The 12,398-nt window shown below is 46.3% G+C and overlaps 4 protein-coding genes across 4 annotated transcripts; 2 read left to right on the plus strand and 2 right to left on the minus strand.

Moving 5' to 3' along the window:
• Window positions 1-1,381: 1,381 nt before the first annotated feature.
• On the minus strand, window positions 1,382-3,122 carry PFICI_10478 (uncharacterized protein; the record flags this gene model as incomplete). The annotated part of the gene is made up of 4 exons (XM_007839059.1): window positions 1,382-2,314; window positions 2,413-2,507; window positions 2,565-2,876; window positions 2,948-3,122. 4 exons carry the CDS (start codon window positions 3,120-3,122, stop codon window positions 1,382-1,384), a joined length of 1,515 nt encoding a protein of 504 aa, XP_007837250.1.
• A 2,788-nt stretch (window positions 3,123-5,910) lies between these two features.
• PFICI_10479 (uncharacterized protein) lies at window positions 5,911-6,846 on the plus strand (the record flags this gene model as incomplete). Its single annotated transcript, XM_007839060.1, has 2 exons — window positions 5,911-6,540; window positions 6,622-6,846. The coding sequence occupies 2 exons, from the start codon at window positions 5,911-5,913 to the stop codon at window positions 6,844-6,846; spliced, it is 855 nt and encodes a 284-aa protein (XP_007837251.1).
• A 2,267-nt stretch (window positions 6,847-9,113) lies between these two features.
• On the plus strand, window positions 9,114-10,050 carry PFICI_10480 (uncharacterized protein; the record flags this gene model as incomplete). The annotated part of the gene is made up of 2 exons (XM_007839061.1): window positions 9,114-9,849; window positions 9,905-10,050. 2 exons carry the CDS (start codon window positions 9,114-9,116, stop codon window positions 10,048-10,050), a joined length of 882 nt encoding a protein of 293 aa, XP_007837252.1.
• A 660-nt stretch (window positions 10,051-10,710) lies between these two features.
• Window positions 10,711-11,216, minus strand: PFICI_10481 (uncharacterized protein; the record flags this gene model as incomplete). The annotated part of the gene is made up of 3 exons (XM_007839062.1): window positions 10,711-10,956; window positions 11,011-11,147; window positions 11,201-11,216. 3 exons carry the CDS (start codon window positions 11,214-11,216, stop codon window positions 10,711-10,713), a joined length of 399 nt encoding a protein of 132 aa, XP_007837253.1.
• Window positions 11,217-12,398: the final 1,182 nt, after the last annotated feature.

Consider the following 12,398-nt stretch of genomic DNA (forward strand, 5'->3'; position numbering starts at 1 on the left):
GAAATGTCACACTGGATAAGCAGCTCAAATTTGTATGTGAGAAATATGATGTGACTGTTATGTTTGCAATAGCGATCTCAGGAAGATAAGCATTTCTGACCTTTATTGAGCCAAGTTTCGAAGACACTGACTCTGTGAGAATCAAAGCCAGAATCTGGCCACTTTTACGGAAACGCCTCATTCCATACTTTGTCATAATTTTGCTCTGTGACATGTAATTGAATCAAGTTCTTGAACCATCTGGTTACTACGTCCTGGATGAGAAAAGAACGACCCATGTCACTATTGCATACATGGAGTCATCCAGGCATACCACCGAACACTCGGGTGTCGATTGATGTATCATGGGTGTCAGGTTGGGACTTTAGCTTGAACAGATTTATCTTAACTATCTAACTTCGCACTGTTATTAGAATACTCTCTGTCTGTTCACGGAGCTGCCGAGGGTAGATTTACGAAGATTGTAAAGAGTGGTTATCTGGAAGATTGTTCAATGTCCTGCAAGAGGTCCAGGACTTGTATAGATGAGACAGCATGCCAAGGCGTAGGGTCTGCGACGCTGACCAAAGAGATGCACTTCTCCAGAACCAACGAAGGTCTACTTGCTCTGAATTGCAATCTATAACCAATTAAGATAGCATTAGCAGCCTTATTGTTATTTCATCTTCGATGGAAACCTCACCCTTTATATGCGTACATATCCGGAAGTCTTTTCGACGTGTGGCCGACAAGGTGCTACACTAGGGTCAACGTCTGAGACAACAATCCGATCGAAGCTAAGGAAGGCTATAGCTCGGAACAGGCCTCCTACGTTATATATCAGGATGTCGTACTAACGTAGTCAGTACCCACCGCAGATCACCTGCGCGGGTATATAGTTGGCTCTTCGGCGGCTTTTTTTTTTTTTTTATTTTATTAGACTAGAGATCAACTAAGACATCTTTCAATGCTTCCTCGATCATCTCGTCTTTAGTTTCTCCTTCACACATCGGCTCAGGTGAGACAGGAAATATTTGCCAATCTGGAAAGGCTGACTTAGTTCTTTGTTTACCCAAATGAGAACGAGCTAAGCCTTGTAACTCGACAGGTCAGTCTTTTATACCGCGTCTCGGCTTCTGCGTAGGGTAGGGATCGTGTGAAAAAAATAGAACGAACTGAATTTGTATCTAGTGGAGTACCTCGTTTTCCAATGTACTAAGAATAAAGAAGCGTAAATAATATTTTTGGTTCTAAGTTTTATAAGAAAATATTTTATTTCAGAGTCACTTGCTTTAATCTAATGCGCCACGGTGTGACTGAATGATGTGTCATCCGACCAGAAAAAGATTCGAGTCAGCTACATCACCTCAGGGGCGCCAACTGCACTGTTTGTACAATTATCTTATTCATGAATCTTCCAACCGCCGGGCATTTGGTTGGTGAAAGTCATGTTCGGGTCGTACTTGTTACGGATACTCTGCAATTTCAGGACGTTATCTTGTGGGTAGCCTTTGAAAACATCTTGGGTAGAATCGGCGTAGTTGAGGTACAGGTAAGGAGACAACACATTGTCCATTACGCTCAGTTGGGCCGTGACATTGGCGTTGTATGTCTCTAGGAATGAATCAATCTTGGCACTGTCGCTGGCATTCGACCACAGAAACGTTTGCTCGACGAAGAGATACGGGGCTGACGCAGTGTCAACGTCCATCGGGTCTCCTCCGTTAATGGTCGAGGCAGTGAGAAACTTTTCTGTAATTGGCACAAAGACAAGGGCAGCGACCAGATTCTCCACATTGGCCAGCGTGCTCTCTAGCATTTCGAGAAATGTGTCGTGGAGTACCTGTACCGCCGCTCTGTCTGCCGTGATGGTGATGACCTGGAAACGGGCGCGTAGGCCTCTAAGGGCCTCTCGGCCGGGGTCAGCCGCCTGCGTCCAGTTGTACATGGATGGTCGGACCTCGAAAGTGGAGTTTACGGGCTGCATAACATCCGTGAAGTTGAGCAGTGCAGCGGGGGAGGTGTTGGCGCCGTCATAGAACATGATCGCGTTGTAGGTGAGCTGGCCGTTAATTGACTGGACCATGGGCTCGAGGGCTGCTTTGGAATCCCCAGAACCATTGTGGGCGAAGCCGATGACATAGTCGAGAAATTCTTCGCTCACACTTTCGTTGTATGTATTCTGGCCAATGGTGACCTCTGGGAGGCTGACGGTCTTGAGATGCAAAAAGGTTACAATAGCAAACGAGTTACCGCCACCCCGGAGAGCCCAGTACAGGTCAGAATATTCATTCGTGGGAGTGGCAGAGACAAAATCGCCGTTTGCAAGGATGCACTATAGTTTAGTCAGCGAAGACATTCCGCCAAGTGCTAAGCCAGAATCTGGGCAAGATGCTGAGATGAGGCATAGAGTATCGAGTTGGGAAGACACACGTCAAATTGAGCCACATTTGCTGATGCCCAGCCATACTGGTTGCCGAAGAACGAGATGCCACCACCAAGAATAAACCCAGCCACGCCCACGAGACCTGCTCAAGTTAGAAATGACTGACCAAGCGTGGGCGGAGTTCAGATGAAATACCCACCTGAGCGACCACCAATCACTGCAAGCTTGAATGGTTCGAGGTATTCATAAACTTGGCCCCATTTGTTACCAGCGCCAATTTCGATGGTCGACTGATCCTTGGAAAGCTGTAGCTGGGTCATGCCAGAGCTCGAAAGCAGGACGCCGGATGAGTTAATATTGGCGGCATTGGCAATGGGCATGTGCCCTCCTCCTCTCATGGCGAAAGAGACTCCTGTCCGTGCCAAGATCTGCACCGCCCCGGACATCTGCTCGGCGGTTGTCGGCGCAAAGATGCAGGCCGGGCTGAGCCATGAATCCGCGCTAAAGTAGTCTAGGCGTTTTTCTTTAGTATTGAGACGCGTATTAATGGCTTCCTTTTCAAGGCAGGCGAAAAATACTGACCTTCATTTAGCTCTGTATAATTACTATTACCCGGGTAGTAGGTGACATTTGCCCAGGACTGCTCCAAGGAGCTGCATGCAGCCGAAACGTCGCGGGGTTGATAATGGGTTGCAGAAGTCGCAGTCGCGGCTGCAATACACAGAGACAGAGCGGATAGAGGACTGGTAGCGATCATGGTCGAAATTGAACGCTGATGTGTTGGATCAAGGCCGTCTCAGTTACTGAAAGTATGCCACCGTCGGTATATATAGATGGAGATTGATGATTGTTTGATTGGTGGTGATGAGGGGATCAATGTCTATCAGCTCTGTGCTGAAAGACGGCCATTCTTATACTGCGCAATGAGGCCTAAATGAGGCTGTCCTCTGTTGAATCGGGGCATAAGTACCACCTCCTGTGGCTATGCTCTGTGATCGTTCTGCTGGGGTGCCACAATTGGTTACCGTTGTAACACTACCGTATAGATCGTGAAGAAACATTGGCAATCCGACTAAACTGGCGAGAGGTAGACAAAATAGAGTTTGACCATTGTGCCCCACGGCATGGCATGACTTATCTAGCATGAACCAGCTACAGCCACTCAACCTTGCATATTAGCAACTACAATATATACACATGTAGGCTGTGTTTGGTCGTAAACCGGCACTCGCGATGGCTTCGGAAATTGTTATGTAGTTACTGTATATGCGGCAGGTTTGTGAATGCCACCGACAACCCGATCTGATCATGCTGCGCCATCACTGGAGCTGGGGATTGCAACCGTGACCGACCAATAATAAGAGGAATAGGCAATATAAACGACTCCACTCCTTCGTATTTTATAGGGCAAAGTAGTGTTTACGGTGCGGCATTACAACAGCGGATTTACTGCATTAATATCAACTCGTGTAGCGTATCATGAGAATGAGTTAGAGCAGAGGGACAGTAGCGGATCTCCTCCAAGTCTTTGGTGGCCTTGCTTAACGTAAACGACTGTGGCATTTTGGTTACACACATATATCTTATATTTTCGCTGTTGAGACTCTCAAAAACATATTAGCCCATTCTTTTGAAGCCCCCCAAAACATTTCCGAGGAGCTAGGGCCACTTGTAAAAGAACAGCGGTTTGGGTAAGGTCAAAGTTGATAAACAGTCCAAACGACAAGAGACGTGAGCACGTCGAGTATGAACCTCGTAGCATGATCTTGTTCCAGGACCAGAAAAGCAAAGAGCATGGGATCTAAGACCCCTTGATAGATATCTTTCGGGTCCTCTGGATCGCAGTCAGATTTGAAAAATATATATATAATACACCGCCTCCACGTTATGCGAAAGTGGACGAGCATCGTTCTTGTAGGCTATTTTGAGAAGCTCCAGTGCAGTGGTCTCCTCAATTCCTTTTCAATAGAGACCACGTAGGTGTTTCCTTGAGCCATATTCAAAGGTGCGAGTCGTGCGCGCAGGGTGTCTGGACCGAAATTTGATATTATGTTACAAGATTCCTTGGACATATTTTCAATTGACAAAAGTATTCCACGACTTCATCGACTCTTTTGTAGACTTCTTCGGGCATTTCGCAAATCAGCCAGTTAGCCTAGTTCACAAACAGGCTGCAGTCGTCGAGGGGGCTGTGTTGTGTCTCGGTGATAGGACAGTGCGGAGGACAATATCGCCGAATAACCGACCTAAATCGGGGTTCGTATAGGATTAGACATCCCGTCATAGACACATAATTATATTCGTCTTAGACAGGCTACAAATCCATAACCACAATCGTATCAGCTCCCAGCCTCTGTCTCCAAACCTGCTGCTTTCGGATGTTATGTGGAGACCGCCCCCTTCCAACAACAAAAAGTCAATCAGACATTGCTATCAAGCTCCTTCTGCCAGCGGATAAATAAGGAAGTGTTTATTCTTGCACGACTTGACAGAGACTTGATTACAAGCGACTCGACTCGGCATATCTCAATTTTTGTACTTGCGCAACGACAGATACAATATAATGTCAACGCAAGTGATGTTTTAGTGATAATAAAAGGCCAAGCGCAGTGCCAGCACTTTACAGCAAGGCTCTAGGGGTAGTCTTCTATATTTAAGTAGTTAGGCAACGAAATTAACAAAAACATTCTTGACAAGTTAAATACGGCAAAATACGGCAAATGTAAGGTGGTGCAAAATATAAACAAATAGGTAACCGAAACATAGATTGCCATTGTGAGGGAAAAATATAAGGGCAAGATTTATTATTATTATGCGTTGCGGAGTTAAAATAGGCAAAAGTTGAATCTGCACTAGCCGCGAATCGAACGCGGGGCCCATCGATGGCAACGATGGATTTTACCACTAAACCACTAGTGCTTGATGGAACTAAATGTGGCTTATTAGCTAATATATTCAAACAAGACGGCGCTTTAGCGACATCCAATATTCGCTTTCTGGAAATACTTCGTGCGACCGAGCGCAGTCACTGTTGATGGAAATATTTTGTGCAGCAGATGCTGCCACGGTTCGTCTATAGCTATCGCTAGTACGAGGTACGCGCTGACTTGTACCGATGCGGCCATTAATACACCAATCACAAGGTGCAAATCCGCCTCCCGCTCTTCTAGGGTGTGACAAAATCACACATGAACACGGACAAATGGAAAAGAATCAACAACCCTATATGCAAGTCATTCTGGATAGTGAAAATGGACTTTCAGGGCCATTGACCATCTTCCCTCGTCGGTGCAACGTCTTCGGCTGTCGGGCGATGCATCCAGTGGCGCCTCGCGACAAAGACTTGACAATGAGCACTGCGCTTCATTCCACTCCCCGCGTCGCCGAAAAGTATAGCATGAATAATAGCCCTGCGACGTTGACACGCTGTCTATAGATGACCGTTCTGACGCGGTATTGCCATTTCTCCATGCATTTTAGCAACTTACAGTATATTATCAGACATTTGCCAAAACAAACGGCGCGTAACTGATTGCATTTATAAAATGGTTCTCAGCATTTTGAAAGCATTATCCTTCGTCGCCCTGCCGGCGCATGCTGAGTTTGTCAATTCCGAACACGCACCTCGCGATGTGGAAGTGAAGAATGACTTCGAGCATCTCGTCAGCTTTGGAGATAGCTACACTGCACAGCCGTCGACAAATTCTACTTCCACATCCACTGGCGGCAGAATCTGGCCTCGGATGGTGGCAGACGCTGCAGGAGCGGCTCTGCACAACTATGCCCGCAGCGGTGCGACATGCACAAACGAGTACCGGAGTCCTGGTAACTCGGCATCCTCTACGTCGATTCTTGATGATGAGCTTCCCAAATTCAAAAGCACATGGGCAGATGCGAATGATACAGTGTCGGCGAGCCTTGATCCATCCACCACGGTATACAGCATCTGGATCGGCACAAATGACTTGGGCTACAATGCATTCATCAATGCTGGGAATCCACCCAGCTACAACATCACTAGCGTCGTGGATTGCATATGGACAGCCATGGATGAGCTGTACTCTTTGGGAGCAAACTATTTCGTTCTCATGAATACGGCCCCACTGCAATTGTCCCCTGAATACGGTCTTCCTGATGCAGGTGGTGTCGGCGACAACGAATATTGGGCATTAAAAGTACAGCCCCGTCTTCTTTCACCTTCTGTCATCTTCTTTTCCCCCACATACTCCCACAAGTCTACTAATTCGTGCGAATAGACTCAGCAGAATGTGACATTGACGTCCTACATAATGCTTGAATTCACAGTCTCTGTTAACTTTATGCTAGCATACGGTACACCCTTTGAGCTCCTCGTGCAGGATCGTTGGCCAAATGCGACAATCGCGCTGTTCGACGTGCATCGCTTAATGATGGACATTTATGCCGACGGGGCGGCCTATCTGGACTTTCAATCCCAAACTATCTTTTCATTGCTCCTTTGATCCTGCCCTCGCTGGACCGCAAGTGACTTCTACCTAGTCCGAAGTAAGAAGCCACGATGTAATCTCTTGTCGTGATGCATCAAAACGGACACGACGAGGCTGACCCGTCGCAAAGTGATTGCAGGCCAATATGGAGTGTATTGTCTCATAATGAAATACATCACAGTTGGTCGGAACGGTCCTGGCCTGAGACAATGTATCTTAAAGGACCCATTAACGCTGGCTAGAATATCATTGGCTTCGGGTAAAGTCAACATCACAACTGAAAGCCCTATATCCTTGATCCTCGCTTGTAAGTTGCAAGCTTCAATTTCACGATGGAGTTGTTTTTTCTAGGTTCCATCTCAGCGCGCTGGGCTTGACATGGCTCGCGAGAACCTGACGCGTGCAAGTGGGTCAACCTCCCACCACGAGAATGAAGAACATACCAGGTGGTCTTCCCTGCACAATAATGACCAAAATATGTGTGAAGGCCCACAACAAGAGGCGTCACGATGCACCGCCAGGGCATATCTGTAAAAAGAACACTACACGCCCAACTCAGGCTAGTGTAGAGTTACCACGCTACAAGCAGCAAGAAGCATCATCAAAATGATCGAATCGACAACACCACTCTGCAACGTCTGTCAAAGTGTATTGAAATCAACATATAAAGAAAATGAAGGGAGATGCTGGTAAACTCAAACATGCGTCCCTACAGTACATTAGGTCAGACGGTAATAAGCTGATTATGGCATTGTGCATGGGTAATACGGCTCGACCAATAATCTCTTGAAAAGGTGGACAGACTTATCCGGCAACTTACAATGATGCCTCATTACTTACAGTCACGTTGTTATTTAGTTTTGAATACTAAGTGCGAACAAGCTTTGAACATCATCTTCCAGAGATACACCAAGCTCTCTATTAATGTCCGTAAATACGCAATGGCGAAATCTTAAGCGTTACCGTATAGTGGGTACGCCACTGGATGCAAGCATTTGAAGCTATCCTGGACCCCGTCCGCTGCTTTAGACCAGGTTATGCAGTAGCATATTAATCGACGCCACCACGTACAGACAGGTATGAAGGGCTTCATGAATTTTAGCAGGATATACAAATAAGTCTGCACTTCGTAGAAGTAAGAGGCTAGGAAGACAGACCATCACATCATCCAATCAAATGCCATAGCACACCACGCAAAATATTTTAGAGAAGTTTTCGCATCTTTAGCTCTCCCATCCTGCAAACAGTGAAAGTTACCTACGTATCTAGGTATCTAACCTAGTTACTTAGTGACCAGGGAAGGTGGACCAATCCTTTTGTCATGGTTCCATTATTCCACTGGTCAGATTCAATGTTCGTATACTGTATTTAGTCAATACCCCTCTGTATATAGGCTCCACTTCACGGGATGCTACCGTCTCCTGGGGGGCCGTGGTGATGCACATGTGGCTTCTCCAAGACTTGGGCTTACCTAGCCATTGATCCGCTGCCTCGCTGGTCTTCTTCTGCTATCGGCGGGCTATTCAGCGTAGGTGCGGATATTTGTAGCTAATGAAGTATGAATCCGTCTCACCCGAGTCAATACGAAGGCGAAATAAGTGATCGTAAACCCAACGAAAGAAGATTGAGTTGATCCTATAGAGCTACAAAAGAGATGCGCTGAAGAGCTATGTAACATACCCAAGCAGGTGATCTGCGGTTGGTACTACTACGTCACGTCACAATCCGTCTCACAAATGGTATTCGAGGAACATTTCCTGAACTGTCACCTATAGCCTGAACTGGGAATGAATATTGAGGGACGGGTCCTATATTCGGCTTGGGCGACATCAGTTATGATAACTTGTCCTACTAGGTCAGGATAAAGTAGGAAATGCTTAGACGCGCCCCCGGTACAAAACAGAGATCATGATCCGTACGCGATCGCTGGGTCCTACTCAACCTTGCAAGGGAAAGTTGAGATGTATTAGCACATAGACACCATTGCGCATAAAACATAAAGCAGATTTTCGTATTTAAACATGGTATCAGATTGATGGATTATATGGCTGTTCATACACTTCATTATTTTTTCGAGAACTTATAATTTCTGGTTCCAAAAATAGTTATTATCGATTTTCTCATCTGAAAGTCTAGCACTCAGATTTGTGTAGCACACAATGACAACACTCATCGATTACGGAACGTTTCCCAGTGCAACAGATCTGGAATAGATAGATCCAGACAAGTTGCCCGAATTTGTCAACAAGTATATCCACTTCGCTTCTACTTGGTTGTCACAGATGCGCCCATTGATTAATGACTTGAATTTGGAGACCATTTGTCTTCCTCGAGCCCACGATGCCGGCTTGTACGAGCCAGCCCATTACAGACGTCTCGGCTCTCTTTCGACCACAATCACACAAGAGAAGACAATCTTTGATCAGCCTACGCTGGGAGTCCGGCGATTCGATCTGAGGCCCTGTATCGTCAATAGTAACTTCGTCTGCGGTCACTACGAGTACATCAAGCCAGCGTACGTGCCCGGCAATGTCTGGGACTTCACTAAAACCGTGGGCATTGACAAAGATATCTTCGGCGGTTCGATCGGATGGTATTCTGGCGGCGAGGGTGCATCAGTGGATGACATCGTCAACCAGGCCAATCAGTTCACAAGCAAGTTTCCTGGCGAATTCATCATCCTCGAAGTCTCTCATCTGTTCAATCTCGATAGAGAGGTACAAGATCAAGAGTTGGGATACCAAATGAACCAGGATGAATTCGACAGACTCACTGATGCGCTTGCTAAGTTGAATGAACTCTACGTTTATCAAGACGGTTCGAAAGCAGCGATTACGAAGACCAAACTGAACGAGCTTCTCACACCAGGCAAGTCGTGTGTCATGGTTCTGACGGATCCAGCGTCGGGCATCACTTTGGGACCAGCCAGAGAAGGCAAGGGATTTCGATGTTCAAGTCTTAGACCCATTGAAGACACAGGAGTTTTCCATGACAAGGCAGCAAGAACCCATCGAAGCAGTATGCGGTTTTCTGAAAGACCGTTTCCATGTTGGTGTTGCAAAAGTAATTGCAGAGATGTTTGGAGGTTCTAGTTCACTTTTGAAACAAGGCCTCTGGAGCATTACGGACGTCGCTCGTTGGCTGGCTCCACAAAAGCTGTCAGAGGCTTTATCCACGCGACCACCAGGTAGATGCTGGACGTGTCTCAGTGCAGACTGATTATAGACTTCGCATTGGTGACAGCGGCGACAACTATTGTTGTCAGATCTTTCAGAGGAGATAATGCGTCTTTGGAACTATCGGTGGATGGAGGCTGTGTTATTTCGCAAGCCTAAAGGGTGACCTTGCAAGTTTTATGTATGTTTTCAAAGTACCGGAACAAGGGCAGGTGGACCAAACAATTTCCTCTCTAGTGAATCGATAGAGACAAGCATTATTCTCCGAGCCGTGCACATACATTCTAATTATTCTTTTATCTTATACTTTTGTTAATCACGCCTCTGAAAATGTTCAGATGTGCTTTCACTGTAGCATTTTGAGATGCCAAAATTGTTGAAACGTAGGTAAGACCCATAAAATGGCTACACTGTGTATCATAGCGGCCTTTCCCCATCCACTGTAGTTGAAGCCTCGCTGGTGAATGCAATAAATATTAAGCACATCAACTTGAAAATAATAGACCCAGGGGCGATCCGATTGACCAATAAATAATGTTGACACTCGACAGCTGCCTCACTAAGTCAACTTTCGATATATCACACAAAGTCAAAGAGCTCTAGTTCTGGGGGACGACACTGGACAAATAATGATTAACTATCATACTAAGAACCATGCAATCCTAGTAGCGAGTGTGATCTTCAACCAGGACCAATAACGTAATCAAATGTCATGTATCTTGTAATCCCCATCATAATTACCGTCGTCAAAGGTGATACTGAAATCATAATGGATCCACATTTCATATCCATTCTTCAAGTAAAATCTAACCTCGCCGTCCGCAGCGGTGAGATTCATCTCGAGGCCAACGCCATCCTTGAGATTGCCAAAGATATTTCCAACATTGACACCAACAACAGTGACGCTCACGCCAATCTCATAGGTGGATGTATCGAGATATCCAGAGACCTGATATTCACGATTAGCAATTACCACCGTCGTCACTAAGTTCTGTCAGCTCACCTTGATGGGTCCCATAGACCAGTCGATCGACTCCCGAGCATAGACATCCCCCGGGGGAAGATTGCTTATCTGCGTGACCTGCGTGGCCTCCCAAAGGTATCCATCTCCGGAAGGGGGCAGCAGTTTGATGACGGCACCTGTCAGGTGATCAATCTAGTCCTCTCACGGCGGATCATTTTACGAGACTCACCGACACCTTCAGACATATTGATAATCCTAAAAGCGTTGAAATATATTAGATGTGATACTGGAGGGTCTTGGGCCTTTGGTGTTAATCATAATGATCTTGCTTCTTTTCATGTATGCGATGATAAATACTTCTTATAGTCGTAATCCAAATATATTGTAGCCTTTCTCCCCAAATGTGAACCGGTCACCTGCACAGCTTCATCGGCGATCGTGTGTTGGATTATTGCAAGAATCATCAACAAATTTGCTTGTGACATTCGTTGTTACTTCTCCGCATGCCAGCCACTTACGAAGGCGATGTTGAACAGATAAGTTGTGTCTAGGTAAATTATGGGAATCTGATTGCTCCTGGAAAAGGGTACACCGTACTATTAATCGGTAAAAGCATAATTCTCCGGCTGATCCGGTATTATAAACTATGTATATAAGCCGCAGAGGGGGTACCCCCCTTTCTCTTATATCTAATGCTACTTAAGTCCCTTTTTAACGTTCTATATAATAGCACCACCACTATTACGATCTAAGAAAGTCCGTATTTTGTTTAGTTTAAGTCAAATTAAATTAAGCTAGCTAAGTCAGCCACTGCTATCGGGGGGCTTTACCAGACCAAAGGGTGCTCGCTAGCGAGCCCAGCGCCAAAAAAAGCATCGTAAGCGTGGCCAACGCGTTACGTACAAAGCAGTTCGCGTCGGCGACGAGAGGTCAGCCAAAAGACGCAAAAAAGAACTTGAGCTTATTGCCATCCGGTAGCAGCGTTGAACGGCAACGGCAACGGCTGCACATGCCAACAGAGGGCGCTCAACGCCAGCACCATCTGGCAGCGTGGTCTGCCAACAGAGGGCGCAGTGCTCCTAGAGCAGCGCTGGCAGTGTGATCTGCCAAAACAATAAAGGGTGCTTAACGTCAGCACTATCCGGCAGTGTGATTTTGCCGAAGGGCTGCGGCCGGCAGTGTAATCTGCCAACAACTAATGGCACGGTGTTTATGAAGCAGCACCGGCCAGGCAATGCCAAGGGCAGCAATAGGCTGCGCTCATAATATACAGCATCGTGAACCAGGAGTTTAGTGCTAAAAGGCGCACGTTAAGCTGCCATTTTGGGGATTAAGCCTGCACGTAATAACGATACAGATCCAGTCGTACGGTATAAAGGGCGTGTCGGATATAAAAAATAGTGCTTAAAGGGTATACCGTACTACTA

The sequence above is a fragment of the Pestalotiopsis fici genome, assembly GCF_000516985.1.
Source record: "Pestalotiopsis fici W106-1 unplaced genomic scaffold PFICI_Scf_7, whole genome shotgun sequence".
Lineage (NCBI taxonomy): Eukaryota > Fungi > Ascomycota > Sordariomycetes > Amphisphaeriales > Sporocadaceae > Pestalotiopsis > Pestalotiopsis fici.